Genomic DNA, 24,936 nt, shown 5'->3' on the forward strand with positions numbered 1-24,936 from the left:
GCGATCCCGACTCTGTGCGACTGGGTGTGCGCGCGCACGCGGCTGAGCCCCCACTCGCTTTACGGCAGTAGTTTGAGCGCGTGACGTTGGCCCGCAGCTTCAGTTCGCACGTGGCGTCCGAGGAGGCTGGTTGTCGCTGAGTTCTCTTCTGCTTCCGCAGCGTCCACTGCCAGCATGAAGCGGCCAAGTGAGTGGGGTAGAGAGGCGGGTGTAGTCCACCAACCAGGCAGGTCCTCTTTCCTGCTCCCGCAGGCCGTTGCTCTGTCTCCCGTAGAGCTGAGGGTTGGAAGGCCCAGGCCCGGCTTCGGCCTTATTCACCAGGGCCTGTTTTGTGAGAGGAAAGCTAGGCCCAGACGGGGAAGCCTAAATCAGATTTGTGTGGTTAACTTGCCTAAGCCTGTTTTTGGGCCCACGATTTCCTTTCGTTTAAGGACTATTCAAAACCACTGTCGGTCGCCCGTTGTGGCACGTGCCGGTAATCCGGTCCAAGGAAGAGGATCCTCCGACGGAGGAGGATCGAAATTTTGCAGCTAGCCTGGCATGTGTACTGAGAACCTGGCTCAAAAATGTAAAAAGAGAAACCCCTGCCTCTCCTTGAGATTTGTGGTGCTTTCCTTCAGAAGTGTGTTTCACTCGATCTACTGGGTCAAATTGATGGATACATGAAAGTGTAGCATATATTATTACTAAATACTGGTATAATTTTGCAGGAAAGATTGAGGCAGGCTCTGTGTAGCCCAGGCTATCCTTAAATTTCCGGTTCTCTTGATCTCAGCCTCCAAAATGCCGGGATTATAGACATGTGTCCGTCCGTCTTCTGACTCCTCATCCCCATAGTCTCATCTAAATTGGTGATTGACTTAATACAAGAAAAGCACATCGAGCCGGGCAGTGGTGACACACGCCTTTAATTCCAGCACTTGGAAGGCAGAGGCAGGCGGATCTCTGGGAGTTCGAGGCCAGCCTGGTCTACAAGAGCTAGTTCCAGGTCAGGCTCCAAAGCCACAGAGAAACCCTGATTCAAAAAAAAAAAGCACATCAAAACATTGTACTTTTAGGTTATCAAAAACTAAGTATAAAGGCCTGAGATTTTCAGTGTATTTTTGTAAGACCCCTGGCTTGATAGAAGAGTGTCTTGAGGGTCAGGGATATAGCTAAGCTCAAAGGTGCTTGCCACCATGCCTCACTGTCCTAGTTCAATCTCTCAGACTGACCTGATGGTGAGAACTTATTTCTCAGACCAAATAAAATAAGTAAATGAAATACAATATTTTGGTAGGTGAGGAGGAAGAAGTAGTTTAGCATTTAAGAGCACTAAATGCTCTTTCAAATTTGAGTTCCAGCACCCACATGTCAGCTCACCTCTTTCAAGGGGGGAATGAAGCCATCTTTTGACTTCCTCTGCAAGAGCACTGTAAGCATATCATTGATGCTCCAACAAGAGCAGGCAAAACATCCATACACTAATTGTTTTGTTTTGGGCAGAGTTAAAGAAAGCAAGCAAACGTATGACCTGCCATAAGCGGTATAAAATCCAAAAAAAGGTAAGTGTTCCTGGGGGACATATACCAAAAAACTGGTTTTTGCATCCTCTCCCCTCCATAGGGAAGGCTGTATTAGTGATTTGGGATTAGATATAGATACAAACTCTTAACCATTAAGGATTCAACTGTGGCAAAGTACAGGGGGAGAGAAAACTCAAACTGCTCACTAGTCTTTACAAAGAGCTGATTGTACATATTCTGTGTATAATTCCAATTAAATTTCCATTTTTCTAAAGTGCTTCAAATGCATAAGTTGTGTCTAAGATTGACATACTGCCTAAATTCTAAGTGGTAAAGTGTTTGTGGCATTACAATACTTTTTTCTTTTGTACAATACTGAGGATTGAACCTATGACTTCATGCATGGAAAGCACTCTCCTCCAATCTTAAAGTATTCTTAATAGGTCCGAGAACATCACCGAAAATTAAGGAAGGAAGCTAAAAAACGGGGTCACAAGAAGCCTAGGAAGGACCCTGGAGTTCCAAATAGTGCTCCCTTTAAAGAGGCTGTTCTTCGTGAGGCTGAGCTAAGGAAACAGCAGGTGAGCAAGCTGAAACTTCCAATAGAATGTGGCTTAAGTATGTGTGGTTTCCAGGGTAAACCATCAGCCTCCACCTCATTTGTTGCTTTTACGACTTTGCAGCTTGAAGAACTAAAGCAGCAGCAGAAACTTGATAGGCAACAAGAAAGGAAAAGAAAACTTGAAGTTAACCCTGGTGGTGAGCAATCCAATGTGCAACCCCAGCAGGTAGGGTTATCTCTCCTTAACTAGGAGTTGTGGTCTGAAGCAGAAATAGAGGTGAAGAAGTGAAAGATTAGTAGGAAAGTATAGATTGTCTCTTATTTAAAATATCAGGTATATTGTCTGTCATCATCTGTGAAAATGTTCATCAACTGGTAGCAACTACTTTTTGAGTTTACTATCTTTTCCCTATTTTTATGTCTTTTAGGAATGTGAAGAACCCAAAACCAAAAAAGCTAAATCAGGCAAACAGAATCCAAAGAAGTTGCATTGTCAGGAACTTAAAAAGGTATCTTAATATAGGTCAGTGTCGATGGTGTGAAAACTTGAGAGCGTCTTTGTTACATGGGAATTCTTAAAAATTGTTGAAGGCAGAAGGGTGGGTAGTAGATTCTTAGTGCATTTGCTTCCTAGCACTGCCAACCCAAGCCCACTCTTCGCTGTTGCCAGAGCCTGGCTGTGTCTCCTCGGTACTTATAAGAATGCTTGTTAAACTACACAACTCGTGTGGGTAAATCATATGTTCTGACCTGGACAAGGTTATTTGATTTTATTGGGAGGGAAGTTGTCGACAATCTTCATTTTAAAATGAAGACATGGCTTCTGGACTTAGGGCCACAGTTGGAGGGTGCTACTCAAAAGGGACTGCTGTTCTAATTGCTTCTTACTGGGCAGGTGATTGAGGCCTCAGATGTTGTGTTAGAGGTTTTGGATGCCAGAGATCCTCTTGGCTGTAGGTGTCCTCAGGTCGAAGAAGCTGTTGTCAAAAGTGGACATAAGAAGCTGGTACTTGTATTAAATAAATCAGGTAAGTAGAAAGGATCCCCTTTGTGTCTCATGTGCACTTGTGAGGAATGAGGAAAAATCTGAACAGTCTGATTCTCACTGAAGACTGATAAGATCCAACTCTGACCTCAACAGAGCCAATGCATGTGCATTGTGGTGCCAAGGACATGGGGAGGAGGTGGTTTCAGCTGGATTTTTCTGTTCTGCTATTTAATGCTTAAGTCTAACTTGGTTTTAAGAATTTAACTGTTGTTTCATATGCGAATAGACAGCTCAGCTTTAAGCTGGGGTATAAGTTTCTATATGGGACAAAATATATGAGATGATTATGTGTCCAGGTGGGCTTGAGCAGCAGGCGGAAGAGAACCCAGAAGAAAGACTTGTAGAGAATCTTTTGTTCTTTCCTAATTCTTAACAGAATCAGGTACCAAAGGAAATTTTGGAGAACTGGCTAAATTTTAACAGAATTGTCAGCAGTGGTTTTTAAGCCTCTACAGGTTTGTGGGGGGAGGGTAGAGGTCTATATAAGAAAGTGATTTAAAATCACTGTTAGGCTTAGAAAGCCAGTACCTCTTAGTTAAAGGAAAATCCTGGAAACGGGGACATAGGTGCTTAGATCAAGTGAGCAGTATTAGAGATGTTGATTTTAAAAGTTCAAGGCCAACCTGAAATACAGGGGACTGGGAAATGGTGGCACACCCTTAATCCCAGCGCTGGGGAGGCATAGGCAGGTGGGTCCGAGTTCAGGGCCAGCCTTGTCTGCAGAGTAAGTTCCAGTACAGCCAGGACTGATTGACAGAGAAACCCTGTCTGAAAAAAAAACAAAAAAAATTTAGCATCTCAAGACACAAGTGGCGTGTCATGAAGTTAACTTTTCCCTTAATTCTTTTTGAAAAGTTGGGAAAATGCAAATTAATTCAATCAATAGTTTACCACATTTGATAAGTTATTCTTAAAACCAAACTGAAGCATTATCTTTTCCCAATTCTTACAAGATCTAGTACCAAAGGAGAATTTGGAGAGCTGGCTAAATTACTTGAATAAAGAATTGCCAACAGTGGTGTTCAAAGCCTCAACAAACATGAAGTACAGAGAGAAGATACTCAAGGTATACTGTACTGTTAGCGGCGGGGAATGTGGTTTCCTCTGGTTTGTGATGATTGAAATATGATGAGTATGCAAAATGTTGATTGAGGTGAAAAACAGTAAGATCCAACTCTGATTTCATCAAAGATCATCTGAAAGGCAGTAGAGTCCAGTGGTTTTTCTGAGAACTGGACTCTGATGCCAGATTTACTTACTGGGTTAAACCTGATGGTATTTACCAGAATTATTAAAAGTACTGTACTTTGGGTTTTTATGTCTAAAGGTAAAGAAGAAAGCTGTTCCATTCCAAAATAAAACCTGCTGTGGCAAGAACACGCTCTGTAAGCTTCTTGAAGGTTTTCAGCAGTCATGTGGGAAAGATATTCGGGTTGGAGTAATTGGTGAGTATCGTTCAGCACATTTACCTTTTTAATCATTAAGTCTAGAGATACTTAGACTAGAACATCACATTGTGAACTGTGAACAGGTTAATCACAAGAGGAAGGAATCGTCTCAAATGTTAATTCTAGCTTAACTTACTAAAACACTTAAAAATATCTACCAGCTTCAGAAGTTGGTGTCCAGAACACTTAACCTGGTATGGGCAGGGAAACTATTAAAAAACGTATTTTATAATATGGGTTTGCATTTATTTGTAGGTTTCCCAAATGTGGGGAAAAGCAGCATCATTAATAGTTTAAAACAGGAATGGATATGTAGTGTTGGAGTTCCCATGGGACTTACAAGGTAAGTAAATCTCAGACATCAGCAAAAGATAACTTGGTGCTGGGCTAGGAAGAGTGATTGGAACTGTGAAGTTTGGATGCCTAGCACTGGAACATGCAGTGCTTACTTTAGGATTCTGTATGTGAGGGTTTTTCATAAACATGAAGCAGTGATGACAAATTGGATCTGACTGCTGTGCTGAGTTTGTTCAATCCAACCCTGAGCTTCATGTTTGTTCTCTTGCGCTTAGATAGACCAGTGACCCTGTAATTCCATCTCTTTCAGGAGCATGCAGGTTGTCCCTTTGGACAAGCAGATCACAGTCATAGATAGTCCGTGCTTCATTATTTCCCCCAGTAACTCCTCTACTGCACTTGCTCTACGGAGTCCAACAAGCATTGAAGTACTAAGACCACTAGAGGCTGCCAGCGCCATTCTATCCCAGGCTGATAGTCAGCAGGTAGAATTCCCCTTGAGCTCCTTACCACTCTTCTTTATTCACACAGGTCATTGATAGTTCCTGTTTTGTTTTTAAGGTGGTTTTAAAATACACTGTCCCGGAGTTTAAGGATTCTTTGGATTTTTTTACTAAACTTGCTCAGCGAAGAGGTCTGCACCAAAAGGGTGGAGGCCCAAGTGTGGAAAGTGCTGCTAAGCTGCTGTGGTCTGAGTGGACAGGGTAAGGTCTTTTTGTATTGGCATTGAAGACAGCGTAGAATAAAGGGCTGGAACTGTGTTTGACAGATTGTTTTTAATGCCAGTGCCTCATTAGGTTACTACTGTCATCCTCCTACTTCCTGGACTCCTTCTCCACATTTTAATGAGAGTATTACAGCAAACATGAAGAAGGGCTTTAATGTGGAAGAACTAGAAATGAATAATGCACACAGCATTCAAGGTAAAACTGTCTTTCTGTTATAACAGGGATAACAGTGACAATGCTAGAGGCCTTGCCTGTTAACATGACTTTTATTCCTTTCCTTTAGTCCTCAAGGGCCTTCATTTAACTAGCAAAATCCTTTTCCGGTCATCGGGCCTGACAAATGGAATAATAGAAGAAACAGACATACCCGAAGAATTGCCAAGACACAAAGAAAACGGACAGGGTGGTGAAGATGACAGAAATGGGAATGGTGACAATAATGTAAGTTTTGTTTCTTGAGTTAAAGCTCAAGTGAATTCTCTAGCGAAGTGCAGAAAGAATGAGGAGGGTCAGAAGCAGAAATAAGTTTGTGATCTAACCGACCCCATAGGGTTAATAAGATGTCATAGGCTGTTGCATACCACATTTCTTTTGGTCCACAGGCAGAGACCTCAGATGCACCTATTGTAGAAGATACCACAGAGATGTTACCTGTGGAATCAACAGCAAGTAAGTCTGGGACAAAGGACTTAGACTATGTAGCTTGAGCACAATTGCTTTTATTTTCATGTACAAAATTTTGCGCTTTTTTTCCCTCCCATATAGGTAAAGCATCTGACAGATTGTTTGCCGTGGATAAAATGCATGAAGAGGACGATGACGCCTATGACTTTAGAACAGATTATGTATAACTGCTACAGATGTTTTATGTAGTGTCCCAGACTGGTTTGACACAAACTGTAAATCTTGTGAATATGTATCATATATATACACATTAAAACAGACTACAAAGTGCTTACATGCTGCATTTGTGTTTAAGGTTTATTTATGGCCAGGCATGTAGTACGCGTGCCTTTAATCCCACCCAGCACTTGAGAGGCAGAGACAGGCAGATCTCTGTGAGCTCAAGTCTAGCCTTGTCTACACAGTGAATCCTAGGACAGCTCAATCTACACAGTGAATCCTAGGACAGCTCAAAAAAAAAATTGGGGGGGCAGGGAGGGCTGGCCTATATGTCATAGGATGGAGGCTATAGAGGACTGCATTGGATCTCTGGAACTAGGATAATCCCATTGTGACCTGATAGGATGTAAGTTGAACTCTAGAAGAGCAGCAGTATTTCCATTCAATATATGAAAGAGAATTCATTCTCTGGAAGCAAAGAGATTTGTTGGAAAACATTTTATTTACAAACTGAGCCACAGGTTACAAAATTAAAACCAAGCTGCAGTTCCTAACTACAGCAGATAGATGAACTAGTGTTGATTTTACCAGTCTGTCCTTCAGGTCAGTCAGCAATGTAGTGAGCAAGCATTTGGTAAGGCAGATGGAGACATTTGTAGTCATCTGGGAAGCTGACTGCCACGGAAGCAATTTGTCATCTCTGCCCAGCTGAAACGTCTCTTTTTCTGTGGGTTGCTACAGAGAGACTCAAGCCTGACACTGTTAACTTCCCACATGTGTCTTCCAGGATTTCCTGAGTGGTGTATTTAAGCTTAAATTCTAGTTCACTTTATGTTTGAGGCATCCATATGTCTTCGGATTAAGCTGAATTTGCCTGTTGGGTCTGGAACATACCATTTTTCCCAAACATCAACATATGAAGCAGCTCTTCCCCAAGGCTTGAAGTGGCCATTCCAGTGAAGTAACTTGGCAGCCTTTACAAACTGGGGTGAATACCGTTTTCCAGCACTGGAACCTTAAAAAAAAAAATGTCAGATGATTACTAGTAAGGCAAAGCAATGTCATGCTAAGCTGCAGAAACCTTAAGGGAAACACTGAGTACAGCTCATCCCTAAGGAAGAGTTCTTAGTTAACAATTTCTGATTAGCTTAAATCAGCAGCTGTTTTTTGTTTGTTTTGATGTCTGCTAAGTGGCTCTGGCTGACCTAGAACTCAGGGTAGTACTGCTGTCTTGGCATTCCCAAGTGCTAGGATTACCCATACCCAGCTTACATAACACTTACCAAGGTGTCGGACGTTCCACATAGGGTCAATGGTGGAATGTTGTTGATAAAATACGATAAGCAGAGGAGGTGTGGTGATACTGCCAGCCAGAGTTCTACTGTACAGTCCCTCTCTTGGTGAAACAAAGAATGTCAATGAAGAGTACTGACCAACTTCTATTAGTAAAGACTTTATTTTAAAAAGATAAACCAGTTAAATACTTACTCTACATTGAGTTTCATCCATTTCTCCAGCTGGTTAGTTACATTCTGTCTCTTCCATTCAGTCAAGTTTGCAACAAAAACTCCAGGGTTAAAGGAGCAGGTGCTGGCTTTCATGGAAAGCTTACGAATTCTTTCCTTTTTATAGTCAAGATAGCCAATATAATTGTACTGAAAACACAAATGAGATATTTGCTGCTTAAAAACTTCTATAGCAAGTAAAGAAGTAGTTAAACTATGGAGAATTCTAAAGTTATTAGCTAAAGCAATGTAGGAGATTCAACAAATACAGCAGTTGGGATCTAGTTTGTCTTGGTTGGTTGTCAAGTCCATACATGAATCTACAGAAAAGTAGGCATGCAATCTCTAGTGAAGTAACTGGTTAATGTAAGTGAGCCCTGAATTTAACACTTCAAGCATTCATAGGGAGCAAGGTGTGCTGTAATTTACTTGGTTCCCTGCTCCACGGATAATGACTTTAGTAGAGGCTGAATCACAATCTTCTGAAAATGCAGCAGCATGTCCTGGCTTCAGTGGTGTATTATACAAGGCAAGAATGTCACCTGGAATAGATAAAAGTGAAATGAACAATTGCCTTGTGATTTTGTTCCTTCTGCTTTCCCACCACCAAGAAGCGTTCTTTCAAGACAGCGTTTCTTTGTGTAGTCCTGGCTGTCCTGGAACTCATCCTGTAGACCAGGCTGACCTCAAACTCAGAGATCTGCCTGCCTCTGCCTTCTGAGTGCTGGGATTAAAGGTGTATGCCACTACCCTGCAATCTATTCTTCCCACTTCTAATGGCCTAATGCTCACCATATGACAATCCTTACAGCCCAGAATCCAGATGAAGAAAAGAACTCATTCTTTGGTACCTTGTACAATTACATCATCATCTATGTATATGGCCTTCTTTACACCAGGAACCAGAATTGGCAAGTAGAACCTTGCAAAGGTTAACTGAAAAGGAAAGAAGCATCAGTACAGGATACAGTAGCTGGGCTCTTATTTGTAAAAGCTATTAAAATGTTCTCAGAACCCTTGTAAAAGCAGTCAGTGAATTCTTGGAACTGCCCAGATTTGGTCCCTAGAGAATTAGCACTGTGCCCAAATTATGCAAGTATTCTAATCAAATACATCTATAGAAACAAAGACACATGGAACTCACCGGTTTCATGGACTCCCCCTGGTCAGGATCCTCCTTTACTTTCCCTTCCAAAAGTTTAGTGTCAAAATTTACAATTTTGTACCTGATGCTTTTCAGGGAAACACTGTTAAGCCAGGACCTGATAAAGAAAAAAACACATTTCAGTCTTAAACAGTCATGTTTCTAAAGTATAGCCTTATCTTTATATGCTTTTCTAACAGTGGCATAATGTAATGTATAGGGGTTCCTCAAGTGAGATGAAGGCATTCCCATCAAAGTTTCTTCTCAGCCAAGAATCCACAGGGAAAAAATCTCCCAAAACTTTACTGTAAAAAATCTAGACTTGAGAACACCCCGCCAAAAAATGGACTTCATTTCTTAAGGAAGTTATTACACTGCCCAAGGTAACCTTGAATTAACTTGTTCTCCCTCAGCCACCCAAATACTGAGATTACAAGGGTGCCCCGCCATGCCCAGCTGGGTCATAGAATTTTTACCCTTACAAAAACTGAGTCAAATTATAATGGTAGTAAAAACTAGTTATCAATAAAACTAGTATTTAATATTCAGCTATAGAATGATTCTTTACTGTGAGGAACCTAAGAAATTCACCCACCTGACTCTGAGGCAATGTAAAAACAGCCCATGTTATCTGCCCAAGCACTATACACTTCTTCCATTCTAAACTTCCAGTATGTTTCTACATCTTGAGTTTTTCAAGAATAAGAACATAATTTTCATGAATGTGAACCACGGAAAAAGCCATAAGGAGAGAAACACTTAGAATTCTGACAGTCTGTTAAACAAGCTGCTTTTTAGAATAAGTTTTGTAGATTTCTGTTTTTAATTTTTTTAAGACACTCTCATACACCCCAGCCTGTCCTTAAAACTGTTTTTTTGTTTTTTTGTTTTTTTTTTTGGTTTTTCGAGACAGGGTTTCTCTGTAGCTTTGGAGTCTGTCCTGGAACTAGCTCTTGTAGACCAGGCTGGCCTTGAACTCACGAGATCCACCTGCCTCTGCCTCCCAAATGCTGGGATTAAAGGCGTGCAGTACGCCTTGAAACTTAAACTTAAAACTTACTTTGTAGTCAAGGATGCTTTTGGAACTGAGCCCTGCTTCTACCTCTTGAGTGCTAGATTGACAGGCATGAGCCACCATGAACTGAACCCAGTGCTTTATACATGTGCATCTCTAAGAAGCTAAGACAAGTAAAGCAATATATTGCTTCCCTTATCAGAAAGTCAGGTTGCCAAACAGACTTATACTGAAAGAACTGTGGAATTAAGTGTGACTTTGACAGCTAGTTTTGTTCCTGATATAAATTATCGTTTCTCTTGCCATAGAGAAACACAATCACATGGAAAAAATATTTGTACTCTGTGTGTTTGTGCATGGTAAAACAGGAAGACATCATAATATATTGTAAAATGGTTCCTGGCTCAGCAGTGAACTGGTGAAGAGCATCAGGCAGAGGCAGAATCACTAGGAAAGCAGTGCTCACCGGAGATGGTCTGCTGTACTGTTGAGGGTAACAATGTAAAAAATCACATTGGAGCGAGTGTTCCGATGAACGCTATTTATGGCTGCAATTGCCCCACCCAGCCTGTCTTCAGAGGCAGCAATGACCACGGGAATCTCTTCTTGTCTCCCATTTACTGGATGTTGATGAACATCTGTGGCAAAGTCTATGGGCTGAGGCCCCAGGATTCCGGAATCTGAAAAGAACATATAAGGAAAACATGGGGACACAATCACAGGAATTTTTGTTTCGCTTGGATTTGTTGTTTGTTTTGTTCTTTGAAACAGAGTTTTCCTATATAATACTGGCTGGCCTGGAACATGCTAAGTAGACCAGGTTGTTCTCAAACTCAAAGATCTATCTCCCTGTTCTAGAAGTAAAGGTATGCACTACCATGTCCAGCAAGTTTTTTATTTTTTGAGACAGGTTGTCACTATGTATCCTTGGCTGTCCTGAAACTCACTTGATAGACCAGGCTGGCCTAAAACTCAAGAGATCCACCTGCCTCTGCCTCCTAAATTATGAGATTAAAGGTGTGCACTGCTACCACACAGCTGCCCAGCAAGTTTTTTTGTTTTGTTTTTGTTTTTTTACAGAGTCCAGTGCACCACGATTAATAAAAACTCAGAAACATATATTAGGGTTCAACCTGAAGGTCAGAAAAGCAGAACAGCCAGCCACTGGCTCTTACCTCTACCTCAGTCCGAAATGGTGATTCTGACTCCAGGAATCCTCAGAATGAGACTGTGTCTGAGAGTTGTCTCCTCTCATAATTCTCGCTAGGGCTGGAAGTAAAGGCGTGCAACACGACCACCATTTTCTATGGCAAACTAGTGTGGCTACTAGAATTATAGGTATGCATCACCACTGCCTAGTCTGTATGGCTGGCCAGTAGGGCTGTTTTACTCTTTGATCTTCAGGCAAACTTTATTTATAAAAATACAAATGAAATATCACTACATTTCCAGTTCTTGTCTAAAATTAAAAAGGAGGCTATAACTATAAGAAAACTATATACAATAAGTACCATGACTATATATAATTTATGCAAGCAATAAATACATCAATAGTGTCTAGTGCATTTGCATTTGACAAATTCAGAGAAAATATCCTATAATCTAGCCTATCCTGGAGAGTCCAAAATCTTGTACCTAATTTACTTTCTATCATAACTTGCTTTCTGCAACTGGTAAACAAGGAAAACTATAACTATCAGTCTCAGAGACCCAAGAAGGAAATAATATTAACTGAGTAAGCAAGAAGTGCAAACAAGTGACTTCCAAAGAATGTAAGAAATGACAGAAAATGCTGGCTGCCTGGCCAGTCCCCTAAAGTTCCTCACAACATTGGGGAGTCCATCTTCAGCCTACAGACCTAGCATATATGACAAACTTTTCTGTGAAACAGAATATTCTAAAGGACTGTACTGCCTTGTCTTGATAATGTTTGGCAGTAACTTTCTTTTGTGTCCTGCTTGTCTAATTAGAATAGCATACTGTCAGCAGCCAAGGCAAGGACATTTTCTTGCCCAGTGTGGCATTTACTTTTTCCACAAAGAAAGAAAACTCCATGTGGAGTTTCTTCAATGCCCATCATCTTTTCTGAAGTAGATTGGTGCTGTCAGGAACAGACATGTCCCATTGTCATAATAAAAAAAAAAGAGAGAGCTTATTAAAACATCTTAAACGCTATATTCTGTAGATCACTGAAGTGTTTGAAGATGACTTGTCTATCTAAAATATATCTTTGTTTGACCTTGAAAACATACCTAATGTGACTACAAGTTTGATTATAATAGGTAAATAATTACTAGCCTACATTTCCTTATTATCCTAAACAGTTGGTAATAATAACTTCCAAAGACTAGAAATTTCATAACATTGTTCAATGAGCTGTATAGGTACAATACCTTGAACAAAATTTAAAAAGCATGTACAGTATATTCCAACAAAATTTATCACAAATTTGTATCAATATACAAAATTTGTATACAATAAACAAAAGTCCAATACAATGTAAAACATTTAAAACCAGTAGTTGTTTTTTAAAAAGTAGATTAAATACTCTTTCATTCTACCTTATTTATCCTCCCTTTTTTCTTTTCAGAGTAGATTCAATAATCTACCCTTTTATCCTCTCATATCTATATCCCTTTTTTCTTTTCAAAACAAGAAGTAATTGTTTAAAACAAGGAATCTAATTTCCTTGTTTAGCTTTTTCCTGACTATTACTAATACTAACTTGTAACCAACCCCCCTAAACAATGACAAATATCCATAACCCATTGAATGACCAAAAACCACCCACCCCACCTCTTGGGAATGTGGGTATCATATTCTTTTTTTTTTTAAAATATTTTATTTTTTATGTACGTTGGTGTTTTGCCATGAGTGTTGGGTCTCCTGGAAGTAGAATTACAGACAGTTCTGAGCTGCCATGTGGTTGCTGGGAATTGAACCCGGGTCCTCTGGAAGAATAGTCAGTGCTCTTAACCACTGAGCCATCTCCCCAGCCCCTGGGTATCATATTCTTAAATTTACTTCCTGATGTCTGGGGGCAGGGAGGTGGCAATGGTATCTTTAGTGAAAAGAAAAAATTGGGTTAATTGCCAAGTCCTAAGAGAGGTAGCTTATCATTTGTTGTCTAGCCTCTTCATAATCCCAAGGGCATAATCCCCACCCAAGTGTGCCAAATGTGGTACATTTACACAATGGAGTACTACACAGCAGAAAAAATAATGACAGCTTGAATTTTGCAGGAAAATGGATGGAGCTAGAAAACATTATTTTGAGTGAGGTAACCCAGACACAGAAAGACAATTATCACAGGTATTCACTCATAGGTAGTTTTAAAACATAAAGCAAAGAAAGCCAGCCTACAAACCACAATCCCAGAGAACTTAGACAACAATGAGGACACTCAGAGAGACTTACATAGATTTAATATACATGGGAAATAGAAAATAGAAAAAGACTGAGTAAATTGGGAGCATGGGGAGCTTAGTAGAGAATTGAAGTGGGGAGGGGAGAAGCAGGAAGGGAGGGAAGCAGAGAAAAATGTAGAGCTCAATAAATATCAATTAAAAAAAAGAGTTTATTATCAATCTCTCCTAATTTACACCTTTTGGGGTCTACTTTTTTTGTAAACATATTTTATAGCCTACATAATAAAGACTCTCGAGCTAAAAAATTACTTTTTATAAAAAACTAAAAAAAAAACCCAAAACACACACACACATAAATAAATATAAATAAATAGAATCTCCTCTTTGTATTTTTTCAGGAGTAATTTGTCTGAGAGCTGTCTCCTCTCATATTCCTCTCTACAGCTCGGATTAAAGGCATGCACCACTACCGCACTGTTTCTATAGCAAACTAGTGTGGCTACTAGGATTAAAAAATTGTGCCACCACTGCCTGGTCTGTAAGGCTGATCAGTGGGGCTGTTTTACTCTCTGATCTTCAGTCAAGCTTTATTTATAAAAATACAAATGAAATGTCACTACAATCTAAGACACGGAAGGAGATAGCATGAGAATTACAGTAGCAATTTACTTTTTTTTTTTTTTTTTTTTTTGTTTTTTTGAGACAGGGTTTCTCTGTAGCTTTAGAGCCTGTCCTGGAACTAGCTCTTGTAGACCAGACTGGTCTCGAACTCAGAGATCCACCTGCCTCTATCTCCTGAGTGCTGGGATTAAAGGTGTGCGCCACCACCGCCCGGCTAATTTACTTATTCTTTTATTATTACTATTATTATTATTATTTATACAATATTCTGTCTGTGTGTATGCCTGCAGGCCAGAAGAGTGCACCAGACCCCATTACAGATGGTTGTGAGCCAACATGTGGTTGCTGCGAATTGAACTCAGGACCTTTGGAAGAGCAGGCAATGCTCTTAACCTCTGAGCCATCTCTCCAGCTCCTAATTTACTTATTCTTGCTCATGAATTTTGAAGCATATAATAGAAAACTGTGTTTTCACATACATAAGCACTTTTAAAGAAGTGAAAGAATTTTAAAAAATAATCTGGCAACACTCTTGGTACACCATTGATAAGAAAGTTACAGAACCTTTCTAAAATGTATTCTGGCAGTTTATAAGCAGCCTTTAAGGGTGCATGGGCTTTGTCTTAATCATTCTCTCTTAAGAACAAAATCTGAACTAGAGAAGAGTCACATTTTTAGGCTGAAGATCTAGCTCATCAGTAAGGGTATACGTTCCAAATGGATAAAGGTCCCAGGTTCAACCCAAACACACCAAAACAAGTCACCTTTTATTTATTCTTACAAAAACCTAGAAATAGTCTTCAAATCACATATCACATGTAGGCATAAAAATCAATGTACTGGATCTTGATCACAATTTATTCTCTTGTGCTTGGGATGGACCTTGGCCCTAGCATATGTTAAGCAAGCTCTCTACTGCTAAGCTACATCTCTAGGCCTATGGATTTGAGTTTAAATATGAAAATCTTTGGATTGGAATAGAAAATTAAATTTATAAAGGGAGTTCAATACAAAATAACTGCAGAGAGTCAGGTAGGTGGTGGTTATGCTCACCTTTAATCCCAGCACTGGGGAGGCAGAGGCAGGCTGGTCTACAAGAGCTAGTCCCAGGACAGCTAGAACTGTTACACTGAGAAATCTTGTCTTGAAAAACAAAAACAAAATAACAGAAAATAACTGTAGCATTATTCTGTAAACCATCCTTCTTGCCTTTTATGATACAGTGGGATCTCCCTCCATATTTATGATTTCTACATTTGTGGATTTAATCAACCACAGGTGGAAAATATTAGAAAGAAATTGCTTTTAAATATGTCAAAACTTGATTTTTATTATTGGTGGCGCACGCCTTTAATCCCAGCACTCGGGAGGCAGAAGCAGGTGGATCTCTGTGAGTTCGAGGCCAGCCTGGTCTACAAGAGCTAGTTCTAGGACAGACTCCAAACCTACAGAGAAACCCTGTCTCGAAAAACAAAAAAACAAAACAAAACAAAACAAGGATGTACACAGTTATATGCAAGTTTTGTGCACTTAGATGCAAAAGATCCAAGTATCTGAATATTTGGGTCCTACAGCCAGTCCTATGAATATAGGACAGCTGTATATTCACTCTGCTATCAATGAACAGTGAGTCTTAGTATATACTAGATAATGTTTAGCTCTAGAGTTACAACCAGAAATAAAGCATGTAAATTTTAGCCAGACAAATATCTATGTCTATGTATGTCTTGCATGTAATGAAGTTCTTATTGTGGGATTGCCATCAAATCTGAAAATTATTAAAAAAGAAAATGTATCTTCTTGTGGATATAAATAAACTTAACAGCATTGAAATTACACACACAAAGTCTTAATTACATATTTGAAGTTTACTTTATGCTTATGATAAAAATCACACGGAAAAGGTTGTCATGTAGTTTAGTATAATCTCAAATACATATAAAAATACAAATACTGAGAAAGGAACTGGAATATACCAGGTCAAAATATTTTTAGTAGTTTCTCATGTCAGTGAAACAACTTATTCAACTAATACTAAATGATTCTATCTCTGCCTCCAAGTGTTGGACTTAGAGATATGAGCTAACTCTGACTTTATTTCCTTTTTGAGAAAGAGTGTTATATAGCTCAGGCTTACCTCAACTTGGTACATAACCAAAGATGGCCTGTACTTCCCCCTAATGTTACTTATTGTTGTGTGCATGTGTATATATGATATGTGGGTATAGGTATACCTTGGTACATGTTGTTGGATTGCTATCCACTAGTGAGAGAGTGTGTATATTTTTATTTTATTATTATTATTATTATTATTTTGTTTTTTTGAGACAGGGTTTTTCTAAAGCTTTGGAGCCTGTCCTGGAATTTGCTCTGTAGACCATGCTGGCTTCAAACTCACAGAGATCTGCCTACTGAGTGCTGGGATTAAAGGTGTGTGCCACCACCACCCGGCATATGTGTATTTATTTTTTAAAACAAAAGTTTTGCTATTGCCTGTGCTAGCCTCAAATTCATGATTCTTTTGCCTTGCCTCAGCTTCCCAACTGCTAGGAATTTTGGGGTGTGTCATAACATCTAGCCTCAAAAAACAATTTTTGAAAACAAGGATATTGTGGTTTGCATCTGTAATTCTGGCTGCTGTGGATTATGCTCACTGCTAAATAAAAGCTGATTAGCAGATAGCTGGGCAGGCAGAGACGAGCACCAGAGCCAGACAAGGAGAATTTTGGGGAGAGGAAGGCAGAGTCTGAGAGTTGTCAGCAAACACAAAGAAGCAAGATGAGAATGCCGTACTGAGAAAAGGTACCAGGCTGGAGAGATGGATCAGCGGTTAAGAGCACTGGCTGCTCTTCCAGAGGTCCTGAGTTTAATTCCCAGCAACCACATGGGACTCATAACCATCTATAATGAGATCAGGTACCCTCTTCTGGCCTGCAGGCATATATGCAGCCAGAACACTGAATATATAATAAATAAATCTTTTAAAAAGTGGGGGAGAGAGAAAAGGTACCAAGTCTCGTGTCTAAACACAGGTAAGAATTATGGGCTAATTTAAGTATAAGAGTTAGTGAGTAAGAAGCCTGAGCTATCAGCCAAGTATTTATAAGTAATATAAGCCTCAGTGTGGTAATTTGAGAAGTGGCTGCCAGGTATTTGGGACTGAGTGGCTACATCTATCACTATGGAAGCTGAGGCAGGATGATCAGGAATTCAAGAACAGCCCATAGTGAGTTTGAAGCCAGGCTCAGGCATTAGATCCAGTGTCAAAACAACAGAAAACAACAAAAAGATATCTACAAACACCCCGAAGCCTCAAATATCCTATATTACCAGGGTAGAATCGTATGAACAACTAGATAACTGTAATGTAATTATACAATAGAATGGTTTTTAATCAGCTGATAAGACTTTGATGTCTGTTTTATCACAAAGTCCTACTGCTGTGACCACTAAGTTAAAGGAAAGTGACAGATCTATTGACACTGCAGAGGCAAAGACAAGCATCAGAGACCAGGACGCAACTTCGAAAGCTCTGACCTGATGTAATTTAAGGCCTCTGACTTGATAGAAAGGAATATTCTCTCAGATCAATTCCTTAGCTAAAGACTTAACTACAGAGACAAGAGTGGGAGGAGCGCCCACTATGCCTTCTGTTAGGATAAACTCTGAACAAGCTCTGCGGACTCTGGAATTCCCTGACCTTACGTTGCACTCCAGCCCCTACCCCTTACTGCCATTGCCTAACTCAGTTACTCACTGTCCACCTTATCCAGACAGTCTGAGCAAAGCAATTACCAAAGATAAAACAGCCGTGTCTGGACAGACTACTCCAGGAAGCAGAGCTTGCACACAGCCCCCGAATCTCCATTTAACTTCCATTCCCCAAACCTATGTAACCTGCAAGTATCCCCTCCTTCTTTTTGCAGACACCCTTTCCCCACTGTGTCTGTCCTTTGCTGTTTGAAGTTAAGAACCCCCTCTGCTAAGGTCCCTGGTCTCTTCTGGCCTTCTGCCTCTTTATACTGCCTTCTAAGTCCAAAGAAACAAGTTTTCTTTTCTTTATTTCTTTTACATAGCACTATCAGTTAAAATGTGGGACAACATACAGTAGTAGGAACTTAGTAAAGGTTCCCATACCTGTTACGTCATTCCTTAGCACACTACTCAAGCTGAGAAAGTTATGGTGCAAAACCAGTAAGAAGAGAACAGCAGCCAGGACCCAGATGATGATGCTCACTGAAAGAGAGGGAACCTGCATTACATCTCTTGGTTTTGGTCTAGGTATAAAAGCAATGGAATTTGGAGAGAAGGAGAACATACCTTTACGGAATGACATCCTTTTCTTCCGTCTTACACAAACATTAGATACTAAGCCTATAAAATAAAAGTCCCCAAAGTCAATAAGGACATGAGAATGGTCATCAGAAATACTTATTCAGACACTTTTTTCTAAATTATTAACTTTCAAGAGCCCAATCTGGAGCCTGAAAAAAAAAAACTTTTTTAAGATACACAGATCCATGTGTGCACTATCTGCATACCTTTACAGCAGAAGAGGGCATCAGTCACCATGTGGTTGTTGGGAACTGAACTCAAGACCTCTGGAAACAGCTAGTATTCTTATCCTCTGAGCCAGCTCTCCAGTACAGAGTCTGAAAATCTTATGATGATCATAGTGCTTTCACGTGACATTTGAGACCACATAGCTTTACACAGTTCACGAGATTCAACACCTTCTGGCCTCTGCAGGTACTGCATGCACATGGTACGCACAGAGAGAAGTAGGCATGTGTGTATACACATAAAAATCTGCTTTAAGGGACAATAAGTCAGGCTGAGGACACAGCTTAGTGGGTAAGAGTGCAGGCTGGGTTAAGGACAAGGATATATCTGCGCTTGTATCCCCAGCTCCCACGTCAAAAACTGGGCATGGTCACATGCACATCTGTGACCTCAGCACTGTGGGAGGGAGGCAAAGATTGGAGGATCCTGAGGCTTGCTGACCACCGGCCTAGCTCTAGGTTCAGTAAGCAGAGAAATCCAGCAGGACACCAGAGGCCCTCCTCTGGGCTCTACACACCTGCATGCACAACACACAGAACTCCCCCAGATTCATCTCTGTTGATGAAGTGACCAAGTATTAAGAAAGTGGTTCCACACAGGTGCTTTCTAGGCCCCCTCTGCTCATCTGACACCTTTTCTTTCTCAAAACAATTCAATGGAGAAGACTGTGGAATATGTATTTATGAAACTAAAATTATTAAACAAATCACCTAAAGTAGTGTTTAAACATGCAGACAGGGGTGTTTATTTGAAAAAGGATTTTCAGCCAACCACATTGCTGAGAAAGTTAATTTACACTATGTGTGCATCAGGCATTTAACTTCCCAAGGTCTTTATAAAAGCACGGATTCTGTTTTAAATAGAACCATGGGTCATATTACATATTTGAGGCAATGTAATTCAGACTTACAAAGAACGAGCTAAAACACATGAACACGTTCCTTTTTAGAACAGTATATACAAAGCATATCACACCAATGAACTTCCTCTGTAAAAAAAATACGCATTATAGACTGGCAAGGTAAGTATTTGTTTACAGAACAAGCTTGATGACCAGAGTTCAATCCCCAGAATCCACGGAGAGAAGTGACTCCTGAAAGCTGTCCTATCTCTTACTTCCACATGTACACCACGGCACCCGTACTCATTCTCACTCTCTCACACACACAATTTTTTAAATATGTATATATGTATTGTATGTATATATATATGCAACAACAATGAAAAATGTCATTTTTATAATTTATTTAGCTTTATTTTTACGTGCATTGATGTAAAGGCATCAGATCCCCTAGAACTGGAGTTACAGACAGTTTTGAGCTGCCGTGTGGGTGCTGGAAATTGAACTCAGGTCCTCTGGAAGAGCAGCCAGTGCTCCTAACCTCTGAGTGATCTTTCCAGCCCCCACACAATTTTTTTTTAGAGTTAAGAACACAGCTGTGGGTAGAGAAGAGAGCTCAGCCCATTAAGAGCTTGCTGTGCATGTCAGGACCCAAGTTAGATCCCAGAAACTCCATAAAAAGCGGGGTGTGTATCCCATCACTGAGATGAAGACAGGAAGATCCCTGGTGAATAGCCATCTTAAGGAACAACACCTGAGGCTGACCTTTATCCTCCATATTTGTGCTCTTACACACATGGGAATGCACGCACACAAAAATAAAAATACACGTTATATGCCCCGCTATTTGTCTATATCACATCATAGGCTGAGCCTTACCTACAGATACTGGCAGATTGGGAGCCACTCAATAAAGCCTTAACATCTGCCTGCTTTGAGCTAAATTCCACCAAGACCGGATAAAACAATCTCATTCCAACCATCCCCAGCTAGTTGCTGGTACAAAAAGCAATGGTTTATCTCATCAACTTCTAGTGATACTAGTTACAGGTAACACTGTATATGGAATGGAAGTCACATGCATCTGAGCTACTCTAGTGAATAGAACATAAGAAACACACCTCTAGCAAGTACTGAATGCACTTAAGTAGATACACGTGACAGAAAACACTAAGTTCTTCCAGTTACCTACATGAAAAATACCAGCTATCATAGTAAGTCTGATCAACGGTGTGCTTCCTGGTAAGGATGGTTCCTTGTTTAGGAGCTCTTGAAATTTCATATACGCTGTAGGTACGCTGTAGTAGCAACATTTTTGTCAGAGTACAATTGTGTATAATTTCCTTCACTATGCAAAGCCATGATTTGCTCAGAAATTATAAAATTATAAAACATTACATTCCTAAACTATTTGTATACAAAAAAGCCTTCTCATAAGCACACACACACACACACACACACACACACACACACACACACAACCCAGGACAGATATTGTCCATTACTATGAAAGAAATCTTAAGGAAAAAACTTGTTTTGCCTATTGTTTTTGAGACACGGTCTCAACCTAAAGCCCAGGCTGACCCTGAACTTTTGATCCTGCTGCCCAGTGCTAAGATTATAGGGTTGCACCATGTTTTAGCCTTTTCTTTTTTCTTTTCTTTTTTTGCTTGTGTATGTGTATACAGTATATGTGCATGCATGTGTGCTTGCATGTTTGAGAGCAAGTGTGTGTATGCGGGGGGAGGAGCAGAGGTTGACGTCAGATTTTCATGTCCCACCTTACAAAGTCTCTCAACTGAACCCCAACTTGTCAGTCTTTCTAGTCATCTTGTTCTCAGGGTCTTATCTCTACCTCCTGAGTGCTGGGACTGCAGGTGTGTTGCCACGCCCAGCCTGCACTTACAGAGATACTGGGGACTTGAACTCAGGTCCTCCACTTGTGTGCTTTACCCATCATCTCTCTAGCCAACTTTCACTTTTAAAACACAGACAAACACGCTCGCTCCCTGTATGTATAGCCACAGTCTCAACAACCATTTTGTTTTATTTTCCCTCTTATTATTACGGACCACACATATTCACAAGATGCTATCCCACTGGTGCCCGGTGCCCTATCCTACAATTCTTTGTATGGAGCATCATAAACGTCTTTCCATTCCCGGCGGATCACTCCCGCAGCATGCTAGCATGTTCTGGTCTTTCAGTTAGTTAAAGGCGGGAGGGGGGAATGGAGGATGGAGAGGATCGAATAATAACGCCATCTTAATAATCAGGGACACTCTGTCCATAAGGAAAAGTATCAGATTTCATACTAATGAACTGAAAGGATTTGCATCTTTGTTCTTCGACATCTGTTCCTACTTCCAAACTGCTCTTGTGGAGATCACCAACCACTATCTTCTCCTTGCATCACGAATCTCACTCTTCCCTCTCAATTATGAAATTATCACAAGTACGGATTTGTATCCCATGAATATAAGTTCTATGGAAACCGGGAGCTAAATGAAAACGTAAATCTACTGCTGAATCCCTGAGCCTAAGATCATCCCCACCAAAGAGCAACAGGCACGTGGTATTTGTTGGGTAGTCTTGCAAATTCAGGAGCATCCAGTCTCCAATCAAAAAGAGAATGCCATCTCAATAATCAGAGACACTCTGTCCATAAGGAAAAGTATCAGATTTCAGTGGATTTAAAAAAAAAAAAGATTGAAGTATTGGTGGCTCGGTGGGTGGGTAGATGCGGGCAGCAGTCACTCAGCTTCCGGCCTGGAGTGGCTAGCATCTCATTGACAGCAAGCACGGCAGATACAGAGAGAGATGACCTCAGAGAGCCGGATCCCCAGAACGGACACCCCATCTAGCTCACTAACAAGGGGAAAGCTCGGGCTTTTGAAATATACACCACCCTTGAAGGAGGGGCTAAGTGAAATCTTTAGGTGATCTTTACCAGGAGGGCCTAGTCTGGGAGTGTGAGAACCAAAACAACCAAATAGTTGGGCTGAATATGGGGTCCTCTAGGTGGGAGAATGGGGGCTCGTTCCATGAAGCATGGGGCAGCCAGGGCCTCTTGACTCGGTTATCTTCCCTAACTCTAGGGGTCATTAATGGTCTCCTTACGCTTAGGAGCGACGGGGACGTGGAGTGGCAGTCCCGGGGTTCCGCCACGCAATGATACGCCAGGTTAGAGCCGCGTCAGACGAATCCTCGCTCGCGCTGAGGAGCTATGCGCAGCCGCCTTTACCTGCGCCTGGAGGAGGGTCCACCGCCCTCGCCCCGGCCCGCCCCGCCAGCTCAGCGCTCGCACCGCAGGCCCCAGGCCCGGGCCCCTCGCGGGGCCGCCTGCGTCCGCCGCACCCCGGCCGCGGCCCCCTGGCCCGCGAGCTCTGCAGCAGTCACGCTGTGCCACCAGCTCTCGGCTTGACCGTGGCTCTGCTTCCAGAGCGCCACGCGCAGCAGGCGCCACGGGGCAGCCCGGGTCCTCCCGGAGAAAAGGCCGTCGCTATGGAGACGCGGCGCGTGCCGGCGGCCGTTAGGAGGGGCAGGCACAGCCCGCGCGAGTCGCGGCTCGGGGCAGCCAGTAGCACTGACCGGTGCGATGCTTCGGCCAGGTCGCAGCCCCAGCCCTCGTGAACAATGCGCCGGATTCCAGGAACTTTAGGAGACGTCCCTCCTTTGGCGATGGCGCGGGGCGGGGCCAGAGGGTGTCTGTGCCCGTCGGACACATCCGCTTCCGGGGCCACGGCCGTCGGACTGAGGGCTTTGGCTGGTCGATCAGGCTACGCTCGGTGTCGCAACCCACAAAACATACTCCTTAAGAATCGGCTACCTCTGCTTTGTTGTCGATCTTCTCCGCCAATCATGCTGGAACATCTGAGTTCGCTGCCCACCCAGATGGTGAGGATGCGCGTCCCAGGTCCCCGCAGGCCACTTTGGAGCGCTGGAGCACCGACTGGTGTGGCGTGTGGTTCACATCCTCAAAGATGCCAGGGCCTCTTCTCTTCCCCAGAAAGGATTCCCTTACCCATACTCCGTTAAGGTGCCCAAAGTTTCCCCGGGAAATCAAAATTTTGCTTCCTTACTGGGAAACTCCCGGTGTTGAGTGCTGCCTTTGCCAACACTGAGTTCCTCACAAGAACTGCAGTCTTTTGGTAATGGGACCAACCCCGCCTCTTCTCTTTCGTCCCTAGGATTACAAGGGGCAGAAGCTAGCTGAACAGATGTTTCAGGGGATTATTCTTTTTTCTGCAGTAAGTATTGATTTTTACCTTTAATCTCATGATCCCGTGTCCCTCGGTTTGACTGTCTTTAATATACTTGGTTTTCTTTTCAGGTAGTTGGGTTTATCTACGGGTACGTGGCTGAACAGTTTGGATGGACTGTTTACATAGTTATGGCCGGATTTGCTTTCTCGTGTTTGGTAAGAAATTTGTGGCTGTTTCAGTATTAGTAGCAACATCAATTTTCTTGAGTTGGGAAACTTGGTCGGACCTAGTAGTGAGAACCAGAATCAGCTCTTTCTTTGTCTTTCCTAGTAATGTTTCTTTCTATTTTTGGGAAAATAGAATATTAATGTCAGATGGTGTAAGCTGGCCAGAAGAGCAGACCTTTCTTTTTTAAAGATTTACTTATGTATTACATATACAGTGTTCTGCTGGCATGTATGCTTGCACGCCAGAAGAGGGCACCGGATCTTATTACAGATGGTTGTGAGCCACCATGTGGTTTCTGGGAATTGAACTCAGGACCTCTGGAAGAGCAGCCAGTGCTCTTAACCTCTGAGCCTTCTCTTCCACCCAAGAGCAGAACTTTCTAATTTCCTTTTGCAGCTTACTCTAGGCTGTAAGATAAAATATGTCAGGCTTTCCTACTGTGCTCACTCTGCCTCCATCTTCCTTTTAGTTCTTAAAACTGTGTGTGTAAACACTTCGCACTTGCTCTCACCAACTGACACACCCTGTCTGGTCAGTTTGTTAATCTTTAGCATGGTGGTTATTTGGGAACCAGACATTACACATACTGCTCTTTTAAACTTTGGATAGAAATAAATGCTGCTTGTTCTCTTTTCTAATCTAGCTGACACTTCCTCCGTGGCCTATCTATCGCCGGCATCCCCTGAAGTGGTTACCTGTTCAAGACTTAGGCACTGAAGACAAGAAATCAGGGGACAGAAAAGTTAAGAGACATGCTAAAAATAATTGATGCGAGCTTTCACGACTCAGCGCCCGCTTTCGTTTCCTGTAAAATGAGCTGAATGGCTTTCATAACTGAAACGTGAGCTGTGTCGAGATCCAGCTGTGCTTGTTTCATTTCTCATCCAGCTGGTTTTAACTTACAGCTGTTTTATTCCATCTCTTCATAATCTTGTCATGGAGAACAGGAATATAAGTGTGCAATGCTCCTTTCAGGTGTACATGATGAATAAAATCTCCTAACCAGTAGTACTTT

General features: G+C 41.6%; 3 protein-coding genes and 3 non-coding genes across 10 annotated transcripts; 5 read left to right on the forward strand and 1 right to left on the reverse strand.

Moving 5' to 3' along the window:
• Nucleotides 1-28: 28 nt before the first annotated feature.
• Gnl3 (G protein nucleolar 3) lies at nt 29-6,546 on the forward strand. The gene is made up of 15 exons (XM_048421667.3): nt 29-187; nt 1,486-1,544; nt 1,949-2,086; nt 2,189-2,293; nt 2,496-2,576; nt 2,963-3,095; nt 4,069-4,181; nt 4,443-4,560; nt 4,819-4,906; nt 5,171-5,345; nt 5,422-5,564; nt 5,647-5,783; nt 5,872-6,029; nt 6,191-6,257; nt 6,354-6,546. The coding sequence occupies exons 1-15, from the start codon at nt 175-177 to the stop codon at nt 6,437-6,439; spliced, it is 1,614 nt and encodes a 537-aa protein (XP_048277624.1). The 5' UTR covers nt 29-174; the 3' UTR covers nt 6,440-6,546.
• LOC125392000 (small nucleolar RNA SNORD19) lies at nt 3,137-3,212 on the forward strand. Its single transcript, XR_007229361.1, has one exon. It is a non-coding gene; the product is annotated as a small nucleolar RNA SNORD19 (small nucleolar RNA).
• Nucleotides 4,228-4,306, forward strand: LOC125392007 (small nucleolar RNA SNORD19B). Its single transcript, XR_007229367.1, has one exon. It is a non-coding gene; the product is annotated as a small nucleolar RNA SNORD19B (small nucleolar RNA).
• LOC125392001 (small nucleolar RNA SNORD69) lies at nt 5,044-5,118 on the forward strand. The gene has a single exon (XR_007229362.1). It is a non-coding gene; the product is annotated as a small nucleolar RNA SNORD69 (small nucleolar RNA).
• A 368-nt stretch (nt 6,547-6,914) lies between the features above and the next one.
• On the reverse strand, nt 6,915-23,215 carry Glt8d1 (glycosyltransferase 8 domain containing 1). 5 transcript variants are annotated; one of them, XM_085687750.2, is made up of 11 exons: nt 23,080-23,215; nt 18,405-18,458; nt 18,222-18,320; nt 15,138-15,227; nt 10,562-10,775; nt 9,081-9,198; nt 8,788-8,872; nt 8,366-8,478; nt 7,920-8,086; nt 7,715-7,827; nt 6,915-7,446 (listed from the first exon to the last, which is right to left on the reverse strand). In XM_085687750.2, exons 1-11 carry the CDS (start codon nt 23,213-23,215, stop codon nt 7,256-7,258), a joined length of 1,380 nt encoding a protein of 459 aa, XP_085543876.1. In that variant the 3' UTR covers nt 6,915-7,255. The 5 variants fall into 5 exon arrangements, with proteins under 5 accessions (XP_085543876.1, XP_085543879.1, XP_085543878.1 ...); XM_085687753.2 differs by lacking the exon at nt 23,080-23,215 and adding an exon at nt 22,733-23,027; XM_085687752.2 differs by lacking the exon at nt 23,080-23,215 and adding an exon at nt 22,609-22,766.
• On the forward strand, nt 23,170-24,929 carry Spcs1 (signal peptidase complex subunit 1). The gene is made up of 4 exons (XM_085687754.1): nt 23,170-23,385; nt 23,679-23,738; nt 23,822-23,908; nt 24,565-24,929. Exons 1-4 carry the CDS (start codon nt 23,170-23,172, stop codon nt 24,688-24,690), a joined length of 489 nt encoding a protein of 162 aa, XP_085543880.1. The 3' UTR covers nt 24,691-24,929.
• The last annotated feature ends 7 nt before the right edge of the window (nt 24,930-24,936 follow it).

The sequence above is a fragment of the Myodes glareolus genome, chromosome 5, assembly GCF_982192425.1.
Source record: "Myodes glareolus chromosome 5, mMyoGla1.1, whole genome shotgun sequence".
Taxonomy (NCBI): Eukaryota; Metazoa; Chordata; class Mammalia; order Rodentia; family Cricetidae; genus Myodes; species Myodes glareolus.

Bases quoted from the DNA above. Each gene is read 5' to 3' on its own strand.
- Spcs1 (XM_085687754.1), top strand. From the start codon at position 23,170: ATGGCGCGGGGCGGGGCCAGAGGGTGTCTGTGCCCGTCGGACACATCC. The intron at 23,386-23,678 runs GTGAGGATGCGC...TTTCGTCCCTAG, and splicing joins GTTCGCTGCCCACCCAGATG to GATTACAAGGGGCAGAAGCT. The intron at 23,739-23,821 runs GTAAGTATTGAT...TTTTCTTTTCAG, and splicing joins GGATTATTCTTTTTTCTGCA to GTAGTTGGGTTTATCTACGG.
- Gnl3 (XM_048421667.3), top strand. The intron at 2,577-2,962 runs GTATCTTAATAT...CTTACTGGGCAG, and splicing joins ATTGTCAGGAACTTAAAAAG to GTGATTGAGGCCTCAGATGT. The intron at 6,030-6,190 runs GTAAGTTTTGTT...TTTGGTCCACAG, and splicing joins ATGGGAATGGTGACAATAAT to GCAGAGACCTCAGATGCACC.
- Glt8d1 (XM_085687750.2), bottom strand. From the start codon at position 23,215: ATGTGTCCGACGGGCACAGACACCCTCTGGCCCCGCCCCGCGCCATCG. The intron at 18,459-23,079 runs GTCAGTGCTACT...TTTATTTTATAG, and splicing joins CTGGCCGAAGCATCGCACCG to GCTTAGTATCTAATGTTTGT. The intron at 7,447-7,714 runs GTAAGTGTTATG...TTTTTTTTTAAG, and splicing joins GTGGAACGTCCGACACCTTG to GTTCCAGTGCTGGAAAACGG.